Source organism: Hirundo rustica, chromosome 19, assembly GCF_015227805.2.
Source record: "Hirundo rustica isolate bHirRus1 chromosome 19, bHirRus1.pri.v3, whole genome shotgun sequence".
In the NCBI taxonomy this organism is placed as follows: domain Eukaryota; kingdom Metazoa; phylum Chordata; class Aves; order Passeriformes; family Hirundinidae; genus Hirundo; species Hirundo rustica.
The window spans coordinates 588,245-607,652 of NC_053468.1; the positions used below are offsets into that span (position 1 = coordinate 588,245).

Here is a 19,408-nt window from a genome sequence, read left to right on the forward strand (position 1 = left end):
GGTCCTCTGCTCTCAGAAAGGAAAGTTTAGGTGATGGATGAAAATAAGGCCATTGGCGTTTAGTTCTTGTACAAGCTAGAAAGTGTCAGTGGACACAGGATGAGCTTTTAATGTTGAATTTGTTCTTCTGGGTTCTTGTTTCACATCGCCTGTTACAGTAAGTCTGTCTGTGTGCATCTTGATACGGCCTTCAGAGGGCAAATACAAGTGTTGACCTTAGGTACCAAAACTTGAACATCCCCAGCTGTTGTCAATCATCGTATATCACCAAGTTGTGCTGTTATTAAATACCTGGGGAAAAATTCATCTGTGGCAACAGCTATCTTTGATCCATGTGTTTGTAAATGTGAGTTTTGAGAGTTTTGCCTTAGATTTTTCAGACCTGTGTCTTTCAAAGGGAGGCAAAACAGATCAGTTCAGATTCTCTGTCATTGTTATCTTCCAGGACTTTTGTTTCAAGTAGTTTTTGAAAGTCTCTGTGACAGGATCTGAGATAAAACCTGATCCAGATGTCTTTGGATAGTCAGAGAAATCCATTTGCTTGGCTTCAACAAACTCAGGATATGTTCTAAATAAAAAAATTAGTGTTGGCTTTAGAGAATGAGTTGCTTTGCTTTACTCACTTTACAATTGTGTATTTGAGAAAAAGCAGTTTCTTGTGTGCGGTCTGTTGTCACCTGGGTCCAAAGCAGTTTTTTGTATACAGAATACTGTAAAGTAATTATTATGTCATTGTACAGAGTTCTGAGTGTGAGAAACGGTGGCTCTTTAAAGGAGGTAAATGCTTTCTTACCTCCAGCAACTCTTATCAGGAAATATTGAAGGGTCAGTTCTCCTCAGTCATAATTCCTCTCTGCTTAAATCTTTTCATAGGGTATATTTTTAAAAGTTTTTCAGAGGAGATGACTGAAAGCAACAGCCTGTTCGTGTCAAAGCCATACATCCATGTCTGATGTAACTGATCAGACAGAAGTGAAAGCTCCCATAGGGATAAATTGAGCTATGGATGTGCTTCTCAGCACTTCTTTATTAATGGCACTTCAAGTAGCGAGTTGAGGAGAAACAGATAATGAAAATTGTTTCTTCTCTGCAGGTCTCTTGCTTACTTTTGGACTTGGACAGGCCTAATCTGCGAAGATAATTAAAGTTCCTCTACTCTGGATGCTGTAAGTGAATTTTTTGCTGTGTGTATTGTATCTGGTTGAGAATATCCACCTGAAGTATCAGCATTGACCAAAATATTGTGTGGAGTGGTTAGGGGGCTAAAAAAACTTGAGAATGAAGAATGTTCCCATTGGCAGTGACACAGGGTGGTGGCCCTGGCTGTCAGACAGCATGGCAGTTGTTTGATAGCATGGTAACATAGCGGGACATTTCAAATACCTTTTACTATTTGATAGACTTCTCCCAGGAGAGGCCTCCCCGCTTTAAAACCTGTCCCTGTGGCAGCAGAGCCTTTGGAGCATCTGGGATAATGCCCCCCTAGAGCAGGGAATGGGCTGTCGCTGGCACTGCAGGAGGGCAGAGGGTGTGTAGGAGGCTGGGAACAGAATGCCGTGGCTTTGACCTTGTTGCAGCATCCCTTCAGGATCCACAGGACATGGCTCTCTGCTAGTTAATTGTCACAAGTGGGGGGAATGGCACATTTCTTATTTCTGCAAGAGTATCTTTAAAACATCTGATATTCTTCCACCAATGAAAGCATGCAAAGAGCTCTTCAGATCCCCATTTTCTCCCCAAAGCTGTGGGAACAATTTTCTGGCTTGTAGAACAAAGAAGTTGGAACAGATGACATAGCCAACATCTGCACCTGGCTCACTGAGGAAGCGAATATTTGGCATAGAAGCTGAGCTCCCTTCTGCCAAGAGAGCTGTGCTGATGCAGTTGTTCAGGGATGAAGATGGCAAAATGTCTTTTCCTTATTGACTCTCCAAAGCAATTTTGTTGATCTGTCAAAGTAAAAAAAAAAAAAAAAAAAAAAAAAAAAAAGGAAGGAAAATGTCTTTACTTTTAAGTATCAGGGTTTAGTCAATGGTTAATCAAATGCTGTCTAACCAACCCCGTTAAGTTTTTGATGGTGTATCACTTCAGTTTCGATGGCAGACACATCACATATGGGTTGCCATTTTGATGGCTTTGAATGGTAATCTGACCCATAAAAACTGAAGCATAATATGCAAACTGATTTTTTTCTGGCCTGCCCTGTTCTTGGTGCCATCTGTGTTAGGATGGAAACGAGCCTGCTCAAAACGTGGGCTGCCGATTTTGAGCTGATCACAGATGGGTTTGAAAGAAAAGCCTTGAAGACGTTCCTGAGCAGGAAGTCTCACTTGAATCCATATTATGTCTGCCTAATCCTGTGGCCTGTGGAACAGCCACCAGACCTTTCTCTGAATTCTTCAAAACTAAATTTACCTTCTAAATATCAAGAAACCCCCCACAACTTCTAAATATTGCTCTTCTTCCACCACTGTGTTGTAGTGCTGTCATCAATAATGAAACAGAGTACAGGAAGCTGACATTACCTGACCCTGTCAGGTATTTGCTGTGTGTGTGTTCAGCAAAACCAGGCACAGTAAATTATTCCATGAGTTTTGTAGATGAGCTTTAATTTGTAGAGTAAATCCCATTGAACTTACAGGATTCAGGCTGCTGTTTCTGAATTTCAGTCTTTAACAAATAATAAAAGTCTGTGTTGTAGGTGAAGGTGAGTACCTGTCCTCTGCTGTTGCATCTCAGATCAAAAATTCGGATATTTAAGCGCCTAATTCTCACTGTGGTCAATGGGATCTTGGTTTTCTTCTCTTTGAGAGAGTCTGTGCTCTAAAGTTAGAGACTGACTGCCTTTGTCTTACATGGAACCACAAGTGTCCTGCTACTATTTATAATCCCAAGAAACACATTGAATAATTTTCACTGGTTAGGATTATGGTGTACAGAATCGTGATTTCTTTTTTCACTCTCTTTAAATCAATGACATTGTTTGAGTGACCATTTCTTTGTCAGAAATAAAGCCTGTATAAGGCGGCACTCGTTGTTGAGTTTCATGGTCATGACACGCTTGAACATTCCTCTCAAGACATCTTGAAGCCTTTTATTTCCAGGCTAAATAAACACCAATTTCAGCAATGTCTCATCTAACTCCCTTTAATTACTGCTGCTGAGAGAAAGTTTCTGCCAATGCAAATGTGCTATTTTATCATGTCACATCAAATGGCATCAGCCTTATATTTAGGAACAAAAAGAGGGGGAGGCTGAGACAGGATGTGGTTACAAATGGAACCGAAGGGTTTTCTTAAATATAGGCTGAAAATAGACAATCGAGGCAGTGATGCTTTTTCAAGCAAAAATCCATGAAAGGGAAAATCAAGGCTGTGACGGCAGAGCAGGGCTGGGGGTGGGCAGAGGGAGTTCTGGGGGAGGCAAGGTGCTGGCAGGGAAGGGCTGCTGAACTCCTCACTTACGCAGACGCCCCTGTGTGTCACATGGGCAGGAGGTGCATTTGGGCCGTGGAAGCCCACACCTCGTTCCTGTGTGCTGGCTGAAGGATGGGGACCTGTGCTTTCCTGCAGCCTGTGCCTGCCCTTTCCCTGAGGATGTCTCCCCATGTAGCAATAACTCAGCTCTCTAAACTAAAGAGATTGTGAGAAACAGGCATAGAACAAAATTTGAGTGCCTGTCCAGGTAAGTGTAGCAGACTTTGAACAATCCCTTAGGCCGCTTTAAAATGTAGTGTCTCTACGGAAATAGTATTTTTAAAAACTTGTACTTTAGAAAACATTAGCAGCTTCCCCATAGAAAACACTTTTTGCCCCCTCAGTATTGGGCACAAAATGATCCGTTGAAATCGAATGCATAAATTATGGATGTAATGGAGCTTGCTTTGAACTGATGAGTCTGATCAGAGCCTGATGGCAATTAAATGAAATTCTGAAAGATCAGCTGTGTTTGAGAACCAGGAGAACTCAGGGAGGAAGTGATCTGGGGGAGTGTGAGCAGCACCTACTTAGCAAATTGGAAAAATACTATTAATTTCTTACATCTAAGCACTTGGAATCTCTCCTCAGAAGCAATTGGTGATGATAGAGGTAATATTTTTATTCTTGTCACTGAGGATAATAAAAATGCAGAAGCAACTTAGAAACTTGTGTATTTACAGTATTGTGACAAGCGGAAGTCAAGCAGCATTTCAGGGTGAAGACGGGGAGCAAAGGCACCTAGTTCTCCATGGCTGGATGTCATGGGTCCTGCAGGACTGTAAAACATTAAATAGAGTGATGCTGCTAAGTTCCTTACGATGGGCAAGTACTAACCGTAGGGCTAAATCCACACACACAGCGCTGCTGGAGGGGAAGAAGGCAAGACAAGGTGTAGCTGGGGCTTTCCAGCCCCACCTGCAGTGTGTGGGGCTCTGTGCTGGGCTGCACAGGGGCCAGGGACAGCCTGGGGGCTGTGTTCTGGCTGGGGTGCTGAAGGATTGCCTGACCCTGTAACTGGCCAGGAGTGCTTCCTCCAGGGTGAGGCAGCAGGACGCAGTCCTGACACGCTCTGGTGCTACTTCCAGCATTAATTCGCTCAGAATTCTTTGCATTTCATTGTCATTTAACCCACTTCCCAGGACTTAACCACATCTGATTTTTGCCTCCACTGACCTTTTCTTTTTAAACACATAAGCATTAAAGAACCCTCAGTAAAATGTGTGTATTTTCATAGCGAGGAAAGCATTTCTGTAATACTCTTTCAAGGCAAATCACAGAAATATTAAATGGGGAAGGGAAAATATAGTTGTTTGGTTTTTATAGTTGGGGGTTGTTTGTTTTGAACAGAATGAGTCTGAAAATACTAGATAAAAACTGCAGATCAAATGAAAAGACTCTATAAGCAGCATCCTTCAGATTGTTCCTCAAAAAAAACCACCCAACTGACAACAGTACAACAGAAAATGTTCTTAATTAACACCTTCAGTTAAAGGAGAAGCATTGTGGATCTCTTAAATGTATTATTAAATCTTCATTGTTTAGATAATTGGATGGGGACAGACACTTGTGCTGAGTGCTGTGTCAAATTCGTCAGGGCCTACTGTAATTCTAGTGCACTTGCTGGATTTCACAGCTATTTGTCTGGGTACAGGGGTAATTTGGAGGGTTGAGTGAAGCCAGATGACTGTAATGAACTCATTTTGTGTCTTTGACTCAGTTTGGGGGAAAAAAGATGCTATTTATAGGGTATTTTGTATTGTTAAGATTTCTGTTCTTCCTGTCTCTCAAAGTTTCTCTGGGTTGCTGTCTTTGCTTCATCACCGATAATTATATCAAATTAATTCAACATAATTGAGTTAATTATTAGCACTTGAGGTTACCATCAGGACTTTGATTGAACCAAAGCTTTTATTCCCCTTTTCCTGAGGTTTCACCAAATGTAAACAAATCAGAATCATGGGTGAAACCTAAGCCAGCTCCATTTCCATCAAGTGCTTTTGCCACTCAGAATTGTCCTGCCATGCTCATTCACTCAGATGAGTATTGATAAATGCAAAGGGAACAGAGTTCTCTCTCACCCCCCTTCATTTCTGTCAGAGCTCTAAATTAGTTCAGTTACTCAGTAGAGCTGGTGTGTTGTGTCTAAGAGCGAGCCTTGTCCCACCGAGAGCAAATACCCTCTGGAGTTTTGGGGGATGCCTGTATTTGCAAGAGCTTCTTGCTGCCCACACCTTTCTTTTTCTTAGATTGCCTTTGAGCTAGACTAGGCTTTGGAGAGTTACAGTGAAGTTTTGGGGAAAACTTGAGCTATGGCTTTAAGAGCTCAGAAGTGTCCAGAAGACATGGCAGGATCTGCCCCTGATTAGCTGTTGGTATGGAAACAATCCCTGATTAGTGAGCTGGGCCAATCCCCCTAAGAGGCTAAAGGCACCCAGACTTACATGTCCTGGAGTACTGCTGCTTATAAACATTGCTCCCAGGAACATGGATTTTGCTCAGGATGTGGTGGGTCAAATTCATCCATGCTTTAATTCCACCACAAGACAGGGTTTATGCCAGGGAAGGGGTTGGCTCAGATTATTACTGTGATTGAGAGTGAAGGATTGGCAGATGCTAAATTTCAGCAGGTGTGGATTTGGAATAATAGACACTGAGTTATTCCTGACACTGCTGTGAAGGATAATGTGAGTTGGGAAGGACAACTCCAGGGTGAGGTGTAGGTGGCAGGGCAGGGCACAAGTCCCATTGTCACCATCTGGGGATTGTGTGCACTGTCAGGGCTGGGGAGAGCAGGAAAAGGAGAGATCACACTGCACAGGGTTTATTCCCTTGTAGGCTGGGTGTGATGTGTGCCCTAAGGGAAGGTTCAGAGGAGTATGTTAGTTATTTTTGGTTTAAAACACCAAATATTTTTAAATTAAACTTTAGTCAATATTGTGGATCACAGTGACTTCTTTTGCTGTTTTAAATTCTGACTCTCCATGTTTACAAGTTTGTCAACTCTTGTACTTTACTAAGCAGAGGTCTTTCTGCACTGACAGCTTCTCTTGATTTAAAAAAAAAAAAATCTTAAGTTGATTTTAAAAAAATTATAAATTTTGCATGAGCAAAATGAGCATGTGTTAAAGAATAATGGTAAAATAAACTTTAACCAATTTCAGTCCTTCCTGAACAGTGAGGAACTAGTACAAAACATTATGTAAGACTTACTATTCTTCCCATGCTTGTGTGAGCCATAGTCCATAGAGTTAATGTGGTCATTAATCAGACAGCGTGGTTTTGCCCTTGAGAGGCACTTCCATGCCTTATGCTGCCAACTGGGTATCTCTCTGTCAACAGCAGTTGTGGCAGCTTACTTGGTGCCCAGCTGGATGTTTTAGAAGGTGATAAAAGCTCAGCCAGAAAGTGTTGTACTAACTGGCATAAAGTAGTTGGGAGGATCATAGTTGCTGAACTGGAACTAAGCATGGAACATTTCAAAATACAATATTTACAAGAAAGGAAGGAATGAACAGGTAGTTTTGGTTTAAAGCTGATAATTCAATTCTATTCAGGCATGATCCCAAAGGTAAAAACTTAGAGATTTATCCACTGAGAACAAAATTAATTTTAACAGCAGTTGAACTGAGCAATTCAGAGATGAGAAGAAAAAGTTCTTTTGAGACTGTACTTTTCAGAATTTCCTTTAAGCTGGAAGAATCATTTGTAGGAGAAAAAAGTGGAAAAGTTTGAACTGCACCTAAACCAGGGAGGTTCCTGTCCTCACTGGTGAGCATGCACCAAAGAATATTACTCTAATTAGTCTGATCATGCTTATTAATTATACAGAACAAGGTAATCTGGTCTCAGCATGGGCAAAATGTTTCCTCACTGGTGTAAGATTACAAAAGCCTGAGTGTGTTATTTGCAGTATTGCATGTGTGATACCAAACCAGGGTGTAAGGTAAGACATCTGCCCTGTGGCTTTGGTTAATTTATACAAATGGTCATTATGCCCAGCTCTAGCATTCTTTGTCATTCTTATGTTTTATCAATTACAATTCTATATTTTGTATTTATAATTTATTATATTTGCAAACTGGTGACATTGTTGAATAGCATTAGGCCTGATCCTGATGCTGTAGAACTGCATGAAGGGTGTCCAAGCAGTGGTGTGCCTTGTCAACAAAGAGATCTTCAGGATCTGTCATTTGCCAGTTCTTAATCCTTCATGTGCTTTACAAATATTGTGTAAAGCAAATTTTACACTGCAGGGCTGTCCCCCGAATTATTCTGCACAGTCACCTGACACTGCTTCTGCCTCATGCATCAACCTAAGCATAAAGGGGAGAGGAGCAAAAATAGAAGGGAGCAGAACAGGCCCAGCTACCATCACTCATGCAACGGGACTTCGCAGAGCATGTTTAGAAAGGACAAAACCCCAACAATGCGCGGCCCCGGCTCGTCAGAAGCGATCACATCAAACCCCAGACCTCAATGAGAGCCAGCGAGTTGTGGCTGCTGGGAAGTGACTGCAGCATTGTCCGTGCTCACCCACACAGCAGGGCTGGGGCTGCAGGGCAGCCGTGCCCGGGGCTGCCAAGCGTTCCGAGCTCACTGGCTGTGAGCAGGCAGGGGCAGATGGACAGACAGACAGACGTTGGCTGGTTTGCCTGGGGCAGCAGAGCCCCTCACACTGCCCGGGACGTGCCAGGCGCTCCTGTGACCCACTGAGGACTGAGGGGAGGTGTGGCAGTGTCGTGGGCAGCGAGGGCAGCTGTGTCCCAGAGTGGGAGTTCTGCCCCTGCTGCGGCTGCCCGGGGCTGGGCTCCCAGGCCTCAATCTGGGAAGCCTGGAAGGGAGCATGGGTGCAACCAGAGAGTAAGAACCTTCTGAATAGCAGCAGTTCGCTTGGGTGCCTTCCTGAACTGATGTCACAACATGAACTAAGATATTTTGTGGTTAAAGAGGTTTCTAAAGGCTTCCAATTTCTTTCTTATTTTTGGCATTCTTATTTTTCCTGAGATAATGAGGTTTGATGAAGATGGGGCATCATAAATTCCTGTGTTCAGACTTCTGAGGGTGTGATACTTCAAATTAGTAAAACTCATCTCTAGCCCATATACTGGAGAAAGAGAGGGCAGAGGGGGAAGGGGGAGCCAAGCTGTAAACAGCAACAGCTCAGGTAACTCTTTCAGTCCTTTAATTAACACTTCTAGTCTCTGGAGTCCAGCTTTGGTGACTGTTTAACTAGTTCAGAGGGATTGGGATCATAACTGTTGAACTGTGGGGATTTGTTTGAAAAGCACTGACAATAGCAGAAAAAAAAATAAACTGGGAGCAGTGGCATAGTGTCATCTCAGCTTCGTCAGGGTTCTGCTGTGCGCAGGGTCAATTGCCAAACCTGCTAATGCAGAGTGAAGATTAATTGGCTTTAGTCAGCTTTTGCTTCACTATCTGAATATCATTATCAGGAATGTAAATGATTATGCAATGCGGAGAAATGCCACAATAGTCTCAGTGTCTCCTTTTATACTTGTCTCTTTGTGAACAGGGCTTTATCTAAATGCAAATGTGATTTCAGCCTTCTGATTAGGACATTATACAGTCATCCATTCCAGAAAAGCACAATTAGTGGATTATTTTATTTCTGACTCAACAGTTCTTGGTGTATATAGTTTGTTTGTTGTGCTGTGCATGATATTTAAGTTATCAGAGGGAGATTTTCATTATTAGTCAGGATTATAGCCAGATTTTGTGAGGTCGAGGGTTTTTGCGTGGCAGATAAAACTGGTAACATTTGTGGGATTCGAGGGGAGGTGTTTTTAGAACAAAAGGCAATAGTACGGATTCTTACTGTGCTTCATTGTCCTTTTTGTGCAGAGGAAGGGGCAGATCACGGTAGAGGCTGTGCAGATTCTCCAGTGCACCGGGGTGCACAAGTGCAGAGTGTAGCATTACCTGTTGTCAGGATCTAGTCCCTGTTGAGGTGTGCTTGTACAGGGCCCCAGTATCTTAGAACTTAACAATGGGCAGATCATGAGATTATTTCTTAGTAAACAGCCACTTTACCAAAATAGCCATCAAGTTTTCCGTGTGCTGTGGTAGATTTCCAGTGAAGTCTTCACTGGATGAAGTAATATCCTAAGAAAAACACAGATATTTGGCGATAAACTTCCCTGTGAAGCTTGCCCATGTCACAGCAATTGTAGCATTTTTGGAGCTGTGGATCTGTCAGAACTCAGGTGGTTTGGTTTTTTTAATTTGAATATGTGATTCTCATAGAAGGAGTTTAGATGGGTGAAAATTTCCATCTTCAAATCTTTTAGAAAGTCCACTATTTATGGAAAGGTGAATAATTTTTTTTTTCCCCAAAAAGATTCATCATTGCAAATGTATTTGTTACACAATTTGAATTTAGCAGCTCATCATTTTCCTATGAAAAATTACTGCAGTGGAAAATTCCTAATTATCTATAGTGAAACATTTTCAATTTCATTGATCAGCTTCATCTTTCCATATCCATATGTTTCCATGACTGGTTCCTTCCTCTCTTCCAGAGCTACTTTTCTGTGTGCTGGAGCAAGCTGTCCTGGACAGTCCCAGCACGAGGCATCTTTCTGTTTGTGACAGAAAATCTATTGCACCACTTAGGTTTAATTAGAGCACAGTGGCATATGATGAATTTACACATCAAAGCCTAGAAACAACTTCACAAATTGTCTCTGGTCCCAAAGTGTATTTTGGGATGTTTCACTGTATTTAGTGGGAATATGTGAAATGCAGGGTCAGATTCTTAGGGTCAGTGCAATTATACCAATTCTTACCAGCAAAGATATAGCCAAAAAAACTTGCATGTAAAGTTAAATTTGGGTTCAGATCAACTTGAATCCAACTACATATTCCAGTTTTCTGTATTGGATGATGAAAACTTCTCTCTCTCTCATGGTGAGAAGGGCAGGGAATAATTCCATCAATGTGTTATGAGTCACATTTTGGAATAGCTTGTCTTTCTGCTGCTGGAAGGGGAATGCAGGGATCTCTCAGCTGACTGTTGGGCGTGTAATCACCTCCCATACTTGAATGCCAAAGTGAAATGAATCCAAACCAAAAATGCATGGAGCTGATGCCCAGCATGGGTTTCCTTGCAAAGAGAAAAGGATATATTTTACAGAAGGAAACGTTGGAAGAAAACAAGAGATGAACATGTTGAAGCCCGGGGTATTTTGATCCCATTATGATGGGCATTTATAGGTGTATAGAGAGGAGATTTTCCCCATTGCAGCAAGATCTAGTCTGTGCAAATACACAGCCTAGGCATGTAATAGCTGTCACGGTGTAATCTGAGATACATTTGGCTAAAGGACTTAAATTACTTAAGAAAAAGAAAAAAATTATTCCAGATAATGAGTAGATATCATAATGGGTGCTAAAATAAAGGCATGCACCTACTTAATTATTCAGTTGCTTTTTTATTATCTTTATTCTTAAGAGTAATGATGTAAAAGTGCTTTTTTCCAAATGTTAATTTAGTTCTCTGCAGATGGCAACCATCTGTTAAATGACAAGGCATTTACAGTCTTTGATTAGCACTTTATAGGACTTGGATGGACTTACTGTTACGGTATGTAAGTATAGTTCTGGAGGTGAAACTTGGTAGATTTGTTCTTTTCCTGTTGCTGTTACCAATACATGTAACATTTCAAACCTAACAATGTTTTTTCCTGTCTTCTTCTCTATTTATCTGTGTTGTTTCCAGCTGAAGCCTTGAAATTCTTGACAGAATGACAAAAAAGGAGATATTGTTAAATTCCAGCACCATTTGTAGCCATTATGAGTGTCCTCATTCTAAAAAGACACCATATAGATGAACTCCTAGGGATGCTCAAGGAAAGCACTGGAAGTTTGAAGGACTTTAAGGATCCCAGCTTAGCAAGCAGGAACCTCACTGTGGGCTGTGATACAGGTTTGGGTACTTACAGAAAGTTACACTGGCAGTCTGTCTGTAAAACACTGTGGCACACGTGCCTATTCCCATCACAAGGAGATCCTCCGGAGTGAGCTTCACACTTTGTGTTTTACTCCCGTGAGCAATGACAGCCAGCTCCCGTCTGTCCATAAACGCGGCAAGTTCTCATTCCTTTCATGTTGGGATTTCTTCTAAAGTTTCCGCAGGTTGTGCTGCCGAAGCTCGGCGTGCCGGCCGCGTTCTCTGTGCTACTTCGTGCGGTGCCAGTAACGCTGATGGTTGCTGCGGTTTGTTGTGTTGCAGAGCCGCGGGCCGGCCCGGCCATGTCCCCGCTGCCGGAGGCGGAGCTGGTGCGCAGCTCACTACAGCTGTACCGGTACCTGCTGCGCTGCTGCCGCCGCCTGCCCCAGGGCCCCATCCGGCAGCACTACAGACACGCCATCAGGCAGGTCAGGCACACGGCTGCACGCTTCGGGGGCTCTGCTGCTGCGGGCTGAACCAGCATAACTCCTGGCACCTTAAAAACTGCTCTCCTGCAAGCTTGGGACCTTAGGGGATTTGGAGGGTTGTAGTGGGAGTGTGTGAAGGACCGTTTCTTTTTGTTTGCTTTGAATCTGAAACCTATTTTTCTTGGCTTTCATCTCTAGTTCTTGTGTTAGTCAAGAGAACGGTCATTACTTACTCCATAAACACATATTTCATGGTGAAATCTACTGGTTCCTTGTCAGTCATTTATATATCCCTCCCATCTGGGTAAATCTCATCTGACTGTTCGTATTCCCTACTTCATATGGAAGTAATTTCATGCCTTTGATCGTACCTGTTGTCCTGTGTCTTTCTAGTTTTAACATACCAGACAATTTCAATTGTTCTGAATTGACGTTCTCGGGGGTTTTTTTTGTTGTTGATGTATGAAAGGAGTAGAATACTTAACATGAAACTCCATATGACCAGATTTGTAATGGAAAGAGGGTGGCCAGGTGTTACAATGTGTAGTTTTACCTTTTCAGACCAACAGTTTATTAGCAAAAAATATTTTTCTGAAATTTAAATGCTGTCCTTATTTTGACAACCGTTGTGTTGACCCGTCAGTGACACTTGGAATGTTGCAGAGTTTCAAAGTCCATGCTGATGAAGATGATCCTGAGCGAATCCAGCAGATCATTAAGAGAGCCATTGAAGATGCTGATTGGGTGATGAATAAAGTAAGTGCTTCCGATATTCTGCATTTTGGTTTCAGTTCAGAACAAAGAAGGAAACATTGGAAAGCAAGTTCTGAATAGCAAATTCTTGTCCTGGATGTTGAAGTGTCTGGGTGAAAGGAAATACCCAGCCAGGAGGGATCTGTGTTTATGACACTTTATGTTTAAAAATTCTGTTCCTCAGTATAAACTAATATTGGGTTTTTTTCAGAACGAGTAACAACTTAAGTTGGTCTCTGTGTAATTGTTTGTTTCCATGAAGAATTCCATTAAATATCAGCAGTGGTGGCTAGTATCCTCCATTGCAGGAGAAAAAATTAAAATACAGCATTTCGCAAGCCACATCTTGCCATACATCCTCTGCTTTCCTAATAGAATCTCTCCTCAGACAATTTACATGAAGTACATGAGTCCAGAACTACTGTTGCTTTTCCTCAGACCTTGCCCGTGGCTGCAGAGGTCAGGGATCGACCACACAGCGGCGAAGGTGTGGTGCTGGGCTCCCCTGTGCACAGCTGTCACCCAGTGGATCTGCCCCTGTGCTGTCAGGCTGCTTTCTCAGATGAAAGAAGGAGGATGGTTTCCATTAGACAGCTGAGAGTCTTGTGCTTCCTGGGATTTCAGTCTGGCTGGGGAGTGTGATACCTTAACATGGTGTATAATGAACAAGTCAAAAATTCAACTTGCTCTCTAAGTATCTGTGATTTAATTTACTGAGTGACTGTTAAGTCCTTCTCTCTGCCAGTCCATGAAATCCAAATGAGAATTGTTACGGGAGCGAGCACAGATTAGTCACAGATTATGATATTTTAGCAGTAATCAAATCCCAGGAGGTACAGTCTCAATACATAGTCGATAACTGTGCCTGATTTACTGTTTTATACTGCAAAGGGAAAGCCTACCAAATTTCAATCTAACTTAAAGAAAATGGACCTAAATTTATGTGGATCATGAAGAAGAGTTATAAATCCTTGTTGGTATGAACTTTTATTTAGTTACGTGCTCTTTCCCACAATTTTTTTTTCTTTTTTTTTCTTTTTTTTTTTCAGTATAAAAACGAGAAGTAGAAGAGGAAGGATGAAACAAAGAAGGACATTGGTAAACATCCTTAGAGGACTTGTAGTCAAGCCCGGTACTATATTAGAATTATTGCCTGCAGTTTTCTCTTGGATAATATAAATACTCTCATTTATCTTTCACCGAGATGTCATGAAGCTAAATCAGTACTTCTGAAGCTATTTAATTTTGTAAATTGCCTTGTATAATCACGAACTTCTAAGTTAAAGCCCAAGCTTGCCTTACATTTGAGTAACTTATTCCATTATACTGTTAGGCCTGGATCAACCCTAGCAGTGCGTGATAATGCTTGTTGTCCAGGTTTCTTGGGAACAAGGTTCCCCTGCACCAGTCACCGTGGATTTGGGGGCTGAGCGTTTCATCCTCTGTGTGTGTGACACTGGTTACAGCAGGCGCTCTGCTGGGACGGTCGGTGTTGTCGGCGTGCCTGTTCAGCCGGGTCCGTGCCCCGTACGGCGCTGCCTGTGCGATGCTCTGTGGTTCAGAGGTTTCACAGCGCTTTGCAGCACCTAATAAATGTCCTTTAAGCGGGGGAGTCGGTGTCCTTTTGAGGCAGCCCCCGCAGTGCGGGGGAGGTTTCCCGAGGGAGCGGAGCTGGGCGCAGGCCGCGGTGTGCCCGCCGTGCCCGCCCGGTGCAGTTGCGGCGGGTCGCCTGCAGGTGGCGGTGCCGCCCGAGGGCCGGCACGGAAATGCGCTCGGGGCTCGGCGCAGGCCGGGAGAGCTCGGCGGGGCTATAACAGAGATGGGGCTGCCGGGAGGTTCTTAAAGTACTGGACGAAAAACTTCCTTCTCTCTGCTAGCCTCCTCTCCTGGAGCTCCTGCTCTCTGTTGTACTTTCCTCTGCCATCGCCACTCTTCCTCTCTACTCCCATGTCTTTCACGTCACCCTTAAATTGGTTGTCTTTATTTTGCACGTTCCTTAGTGCTGTTCTCATCTCTCTACTCCACTTATTTCTCCTCAAGTCCTTTTCTGTACCAGATAATACTCAGTATATACTCAGAAGGAGCTAGCCTTCTGCGTAGCTTCAAATAAAGCAGGAAGGTAGTAGACTTTCTCAACAGAGTAGGTGTTTCTCCATGTGAGGAAAAACCATTTGTCTTTCTACCTAGGTACATTTTTTTTGAAATTGCAGCCATTCTGGTTTAAACGCTCAAAATAATTTAGTGCAAGGTAGAAAGCTTGCAGAGAAAGCTTCAACCTTGGCAGTTGAGAAGGAATATCCAGTATGATCCTGAACACTAATAAAAATGCTCAAGCATTTTTCATAGAAGCTCTCTGAATGTGTTGCTTCTGATCAAGACCAGCTAGCAGGTGACCTATGCTGTTCCCCAGGTCTATTCTGGTTTTGGTAGTCTGTAGCATAGAGAGGCACTGAATTTTGTATCACTGCAATAGTGATTAAAAACTCTAAGACTTAGTGGGGTTAACAGTGTATGGAAGCATGACTGTTTCCTGAACTTTAAATATGGAGTGATCACACTCTTCAGTGGCTTTAATTGACTTTTGGTAGTGTGAGATGTAATATTTTGTTCAATTACAAAATAGGATAATTTCATGTGTTTAAATCATTCTTACATGCCTGTTATTTCATTTATGGCTAATTCAGGAGGGAAAGGACCGTGGAGCTGGAAAGTACAGCCATGGCATATCTGCAGCTCCAGATGTCTGAGGTGCCAGCTGGGGTATGGGAGCATCAGACCGAAGGTATGATAGATGTAATTTGGTATGGAGGACCAGGATCTGTGAATTTTAGCATTTGGAAAGTGATAGAACATTAAATTGTCAGTAGGGTGCAGATAGGGAACATGGTTGGTGAGGCAGGAGACATCATGACTAAATATTTTGATGGTAGTCATTCAACTGGAGGCATGAGGACATGTCTGGGAAACTTTTGTGCGAACATAACCTGGTTTTCAAAGTAAAAACAGCTTTCAGTAGATTCAAAGATAACTTTATTTACTCAATATACAAATTACATATAATTTTCCCGCTGGTGAGGAGATATGATGCTAACAACTATTTACTTCCTTGTAATAGGGAAAGTAACTCCAGTGCCTCACTCACATTTCTGTAATGACTGGACTGAAGAGTCTCCTTCAGCTGCAGAGCTATGGCTTTTATGATTTCAAGACATTATACAAATTCCATTCTCCAGCAGCATAATTTGAGACCAAAGATGTTATAGTAACCCAGAAGTAGATGAGAACCTGAGCTCTGAATGGGGTTTTGGGCAGAGCTTTAGTACTTTTGACCAAAATTTTTATTCCAAGAACTTCTGCTCAGAAGTTTTGCCCTGGAGTTGTCCAAATTTATCACTTGCTAACCTGTCTGACCTGAGAGTTACACAGTGAGTTCTCTCCACCTGCATTTGAGCAGCTCTCTGCCACCCAGCCCTGCTGAGCCTGAAGAGCTGTTCCCTGTTCCCTTGGTGCTGCTGTGCTGGCAATTACTGCCCACGGTGACAAAGACACGGTCACAGGCAGCATCCTCCCAGGTTCTGCCATGGCAATTGGGAAGAAAATAGTAACCCCAAAAAGACTGGTGCACCTGTGTTTTTCAGTCCTCCAGAATCTCTGACGATAAAGATGGTGGGTAAATGAGACTGTGTTGTGTTCTGTAATTACTTTTGAAGAGTTTGAAAACTCATGATGCTCATGAGGCGGCTGACAGAGCAAGTGATAATGTCAGTAAAAGGAAACAAGTATATTCATAGGCTTCAGTTTCTTTTACTGCAATGAGGAACCCATTTCTGTGCCAGTTCTGGTAAGTGATGGGCTGTTGATGCGTGATTGCAATAACCCAGTGATCAAGGGCCAGTTAGGAGGTGGTGTCAACACCCTGGGTTTGTGGCCTCGCTGCAGAAGCATTTGGTTGCCACCACTGGTTTCAGTGAGGAAGAGTATCCTGTGCTTTGGCTAGCCTGGAGTTTTCATTGTGTGGACACAAATGTAACAACTACATTCAGCCAAAAACACTTTTGTAGCTGGTCGCAGTAAGATCTTGAGTCAGTAACTTCTAAGTACTCCACAATTAGGTGTTGAATGAAGTTAACAGTTCAAAAGTTGTGTGCGGGGGAACTCTTGATTAAGGTTGCAAGGATTTCACTGGAGGCTTGTTATGCAAGAGCAGGGCAAACGTTAGAACAAGGAAAGACACTTGGGAGACTTCTGATTAATAAAGTGATATCATGCTTTGCATTCTTGAAGTATGGAGAAATGAATAATTTAAATCACTTTACAGACTTCTCAACGTCCAGTCTAAGGCCAGACCAACACTGGTTATACTTTCTGTTTTGTGCATACACGGCCTTGGAAACCTAAAGCTGAAATGATGTGCGAATAATCTGTGCATTACAAATGTGGAAGTAACATGCCGAAAGATGGAGCAGTAGCAGTGTATTCTTGGTGTTTATGTTCCAGCTCTTAAGTCCACAGAGAAATTGTAAAGACCACTTTGGTTATTTCCAGCCTTGGAGCCTCATGCAAAGCTTCTTGTGTAGTGAAAATCTTTCCCTTTTATTTATTTTTGTAATTAATTTATTCATTTCAGGTTTTGGTATGGATGAGATTGTAAATTCATGTTTTATGTAATATCCATGAGAGCCTTCTGCCCTTCATGTGGCCAGAGACAAATACACTTGTGACCACATTCTTGTGTCAGAAGTGTTACTGATTTCCATTCACACTTGCCACCAAAAGTCATTTGAGCCCTGTGGGTACTGAATAGAATATTTCCAACCCAGGCCAGGCCTTGTTTATCACCATTTGTCAGTAATAGAATATTCTTTAAATCATTCTTTAGCACTTTGTAAACTTCCTCACGTGTTGGGTTATGTCACAGGCATTGCTTTTTGTTTAGGGACACTTGAGCATGAGGACTTGATGCTAAACAAAAACCTCTCCTCCATGGTGTTTGGCTCATTTTCAAACGTCATAAGGAAGTAATCTTTACTGTGATGCTGTAAGGAAGAGGAATACACGCTATTTCTGGGAGAAACAAATAACATTCTCTCACATCTTTTTTAAAGGAAACAGTTTCTTATTTGTAATAGCTTTTAACTTGGCTTTATAAATTGTGCCTTCATATAAAACTTTGATAAGCTGCAAACTGAACAGGCAGCATATCTGTGAGTCTTAAATCCTCAATATGGTGTCTATTCATTGTGAGAGTCCTTGACCTTAAACTGTAAGAAGGAGTCTTTAGAGCTTTATGCTCCACCATATCACGTCCCTCAGTGTCACCCCAAAGAGCAGGGGTGATTTGAGGTGACGAGTGTCTTTGTCACAGTAGTCCGAAGCAGGTCTCTGACATACAACACTGCTGGACACAGACCTGCACTGCCCACTTGTTCTGTCCCTTTCTTGCAGCCTCGCCTGCCGCTCAGAGCTGATGTCCCTCTGCTGGAGCACGAGCCAGCTGGTGCATCTTTCAACTTTTGTATTATTTGATTAATTTATCTTATACTTCTGTCAAGCCAGGTTTTATGACATAGTGTTAACTGAAGTATACACTAGTCATCAAGTACTCCTTTCAGCTTGTGATTAAGCAGAGCAGACACATTAACGTTAAAAAAACCCTGCTCTTTGAAGGCTATTTTCTGTTTTCCTCATTGTGTTTGATATTTAAAACAGTTTTTAAAAGTTTAGAAACTGAGGGAGGCATCTGTCACTTGCAGCTAAGAGCTTAACAGTGTTTGTGTTTGTCACTGGGGGAGAGGTCCCTGGCATCACTCACTTCACGTGTAGAGTCTGAAGAGGAGAGTTCTGGGACTGCTGTTTGCTGTCCTCCCCTGTGGACACCGAACTTACCCCTTCTGTGGCTGTCAACCTGGGTGACTTTTCCCGCAGAACAATCTGCCTTCATGTTCTGCATAAATCCATTTTGAAAAGGAATACCTTGATTTTTGTTTTTTTTAATCAGCTGCTTCTGAGCCAGCTTGGTTTGGGTGCTTCAGAGAATCATTCAGACAAAAGACTTCCTAGCCCAATCCCCACCTTGTCCCCAGCCCAGAGCACTGAGTGCCACATCCAGGTCTTCCTTGGACACCTCCAGGGGTGGGCCCTCCATACCTCCCTGGGCAGCCCCTGCCAAGGCTTGACAACTATTTCTGTGAGGAAAGTCCTCCTGATGTCCAGCCTGAACCTCTGCTGGCACAGCTTGAGGCAATATCACTACCCCAGATCTGGGATTTTCTCAGTCTTGCTTCAGTTTCTTAGCAGTCATTTCATCTACCGAAAGTGGGCTGTGTCTCAGCTAGTGTGAAACAAGGAACAAGGAAAACTGTTTGATAACAAATGTCAAACAGAAGTTAGTCTGGAAAATATTATATTATCATGGTGGGCACAGGCAAAGGTCGTATATTTTGGAGCCACCTCCTGATACTGAGTCAGTCTGAGGACAGACCTTTCATGCTTAAAAATAGAGTATTTTGGTTTCCACAGCTGTGCAACTGCAAGGGCTGCTTTCTCTTTTATTTTCTGTCTTTTCCTCCCATTTCTAGAGGTCACAGAAATGGTGTGTTTAACCACAGTTTCCAGTACAGAATCAGACACCTGTTGAGTCTTGGAGCTTTGTTCAAGAGCTGTGTTGAATTTGTCCTTTTCCTAGCTGGAAGCGTCTCACAGAGCACATTGCAGCTTTCTGGCCAAGATTTCAAAGGTAATTCTCAGATTGCTTTTGAGGTGCTTAACTCGGGAGACCT

The 19,408-nt window shown here is 42.6% G+C and overlaps 1 protein-coding gene across 4 annotated transcripts in view; it reads left to right on the plus strand.

Annotated features, from left to right (window-relative positions):
- LYRM9 (LYR motif containing 9) overlaps positions 1-19,408 on the plus strand; it is a 26,865-nt gene continuing 7,457 nt past the window's right edge. The window contains exons 1-7 of one of the 4 annotated variants that reach the window (XR_009208426.1): positions 1-157; positions 1,094-1,166; positions 11,731-11,876; positions 12,540-12,632; positions 13,679-13,761; positions 15,314-15,411; positions 19,208-19,365. Coding sequence is in view for 2 of the 4 variants with exons in the window: in XM_058422965.1 (XP_058278948.1) it covers positions 11,751-11,876; positions 12,540-12,632; positions 13,679-13,696 (237 nt within the window). In the remaining 2 variants the exon portion in view is untranslated. Of the gene's footprint in view, positions 158-1,093; positions 1,167-11,730; positions 11,877-12,539; positions 12,633-13,678; positions 13,931-15,313; positions 15,412-19,207; positions 19,366-19,408 lie in introns of those variants that run through there. The other 3 variants (XR_009208427.1, XM_058422965.1, XM_058422964.1) reach the window with 3 other exon arrangements.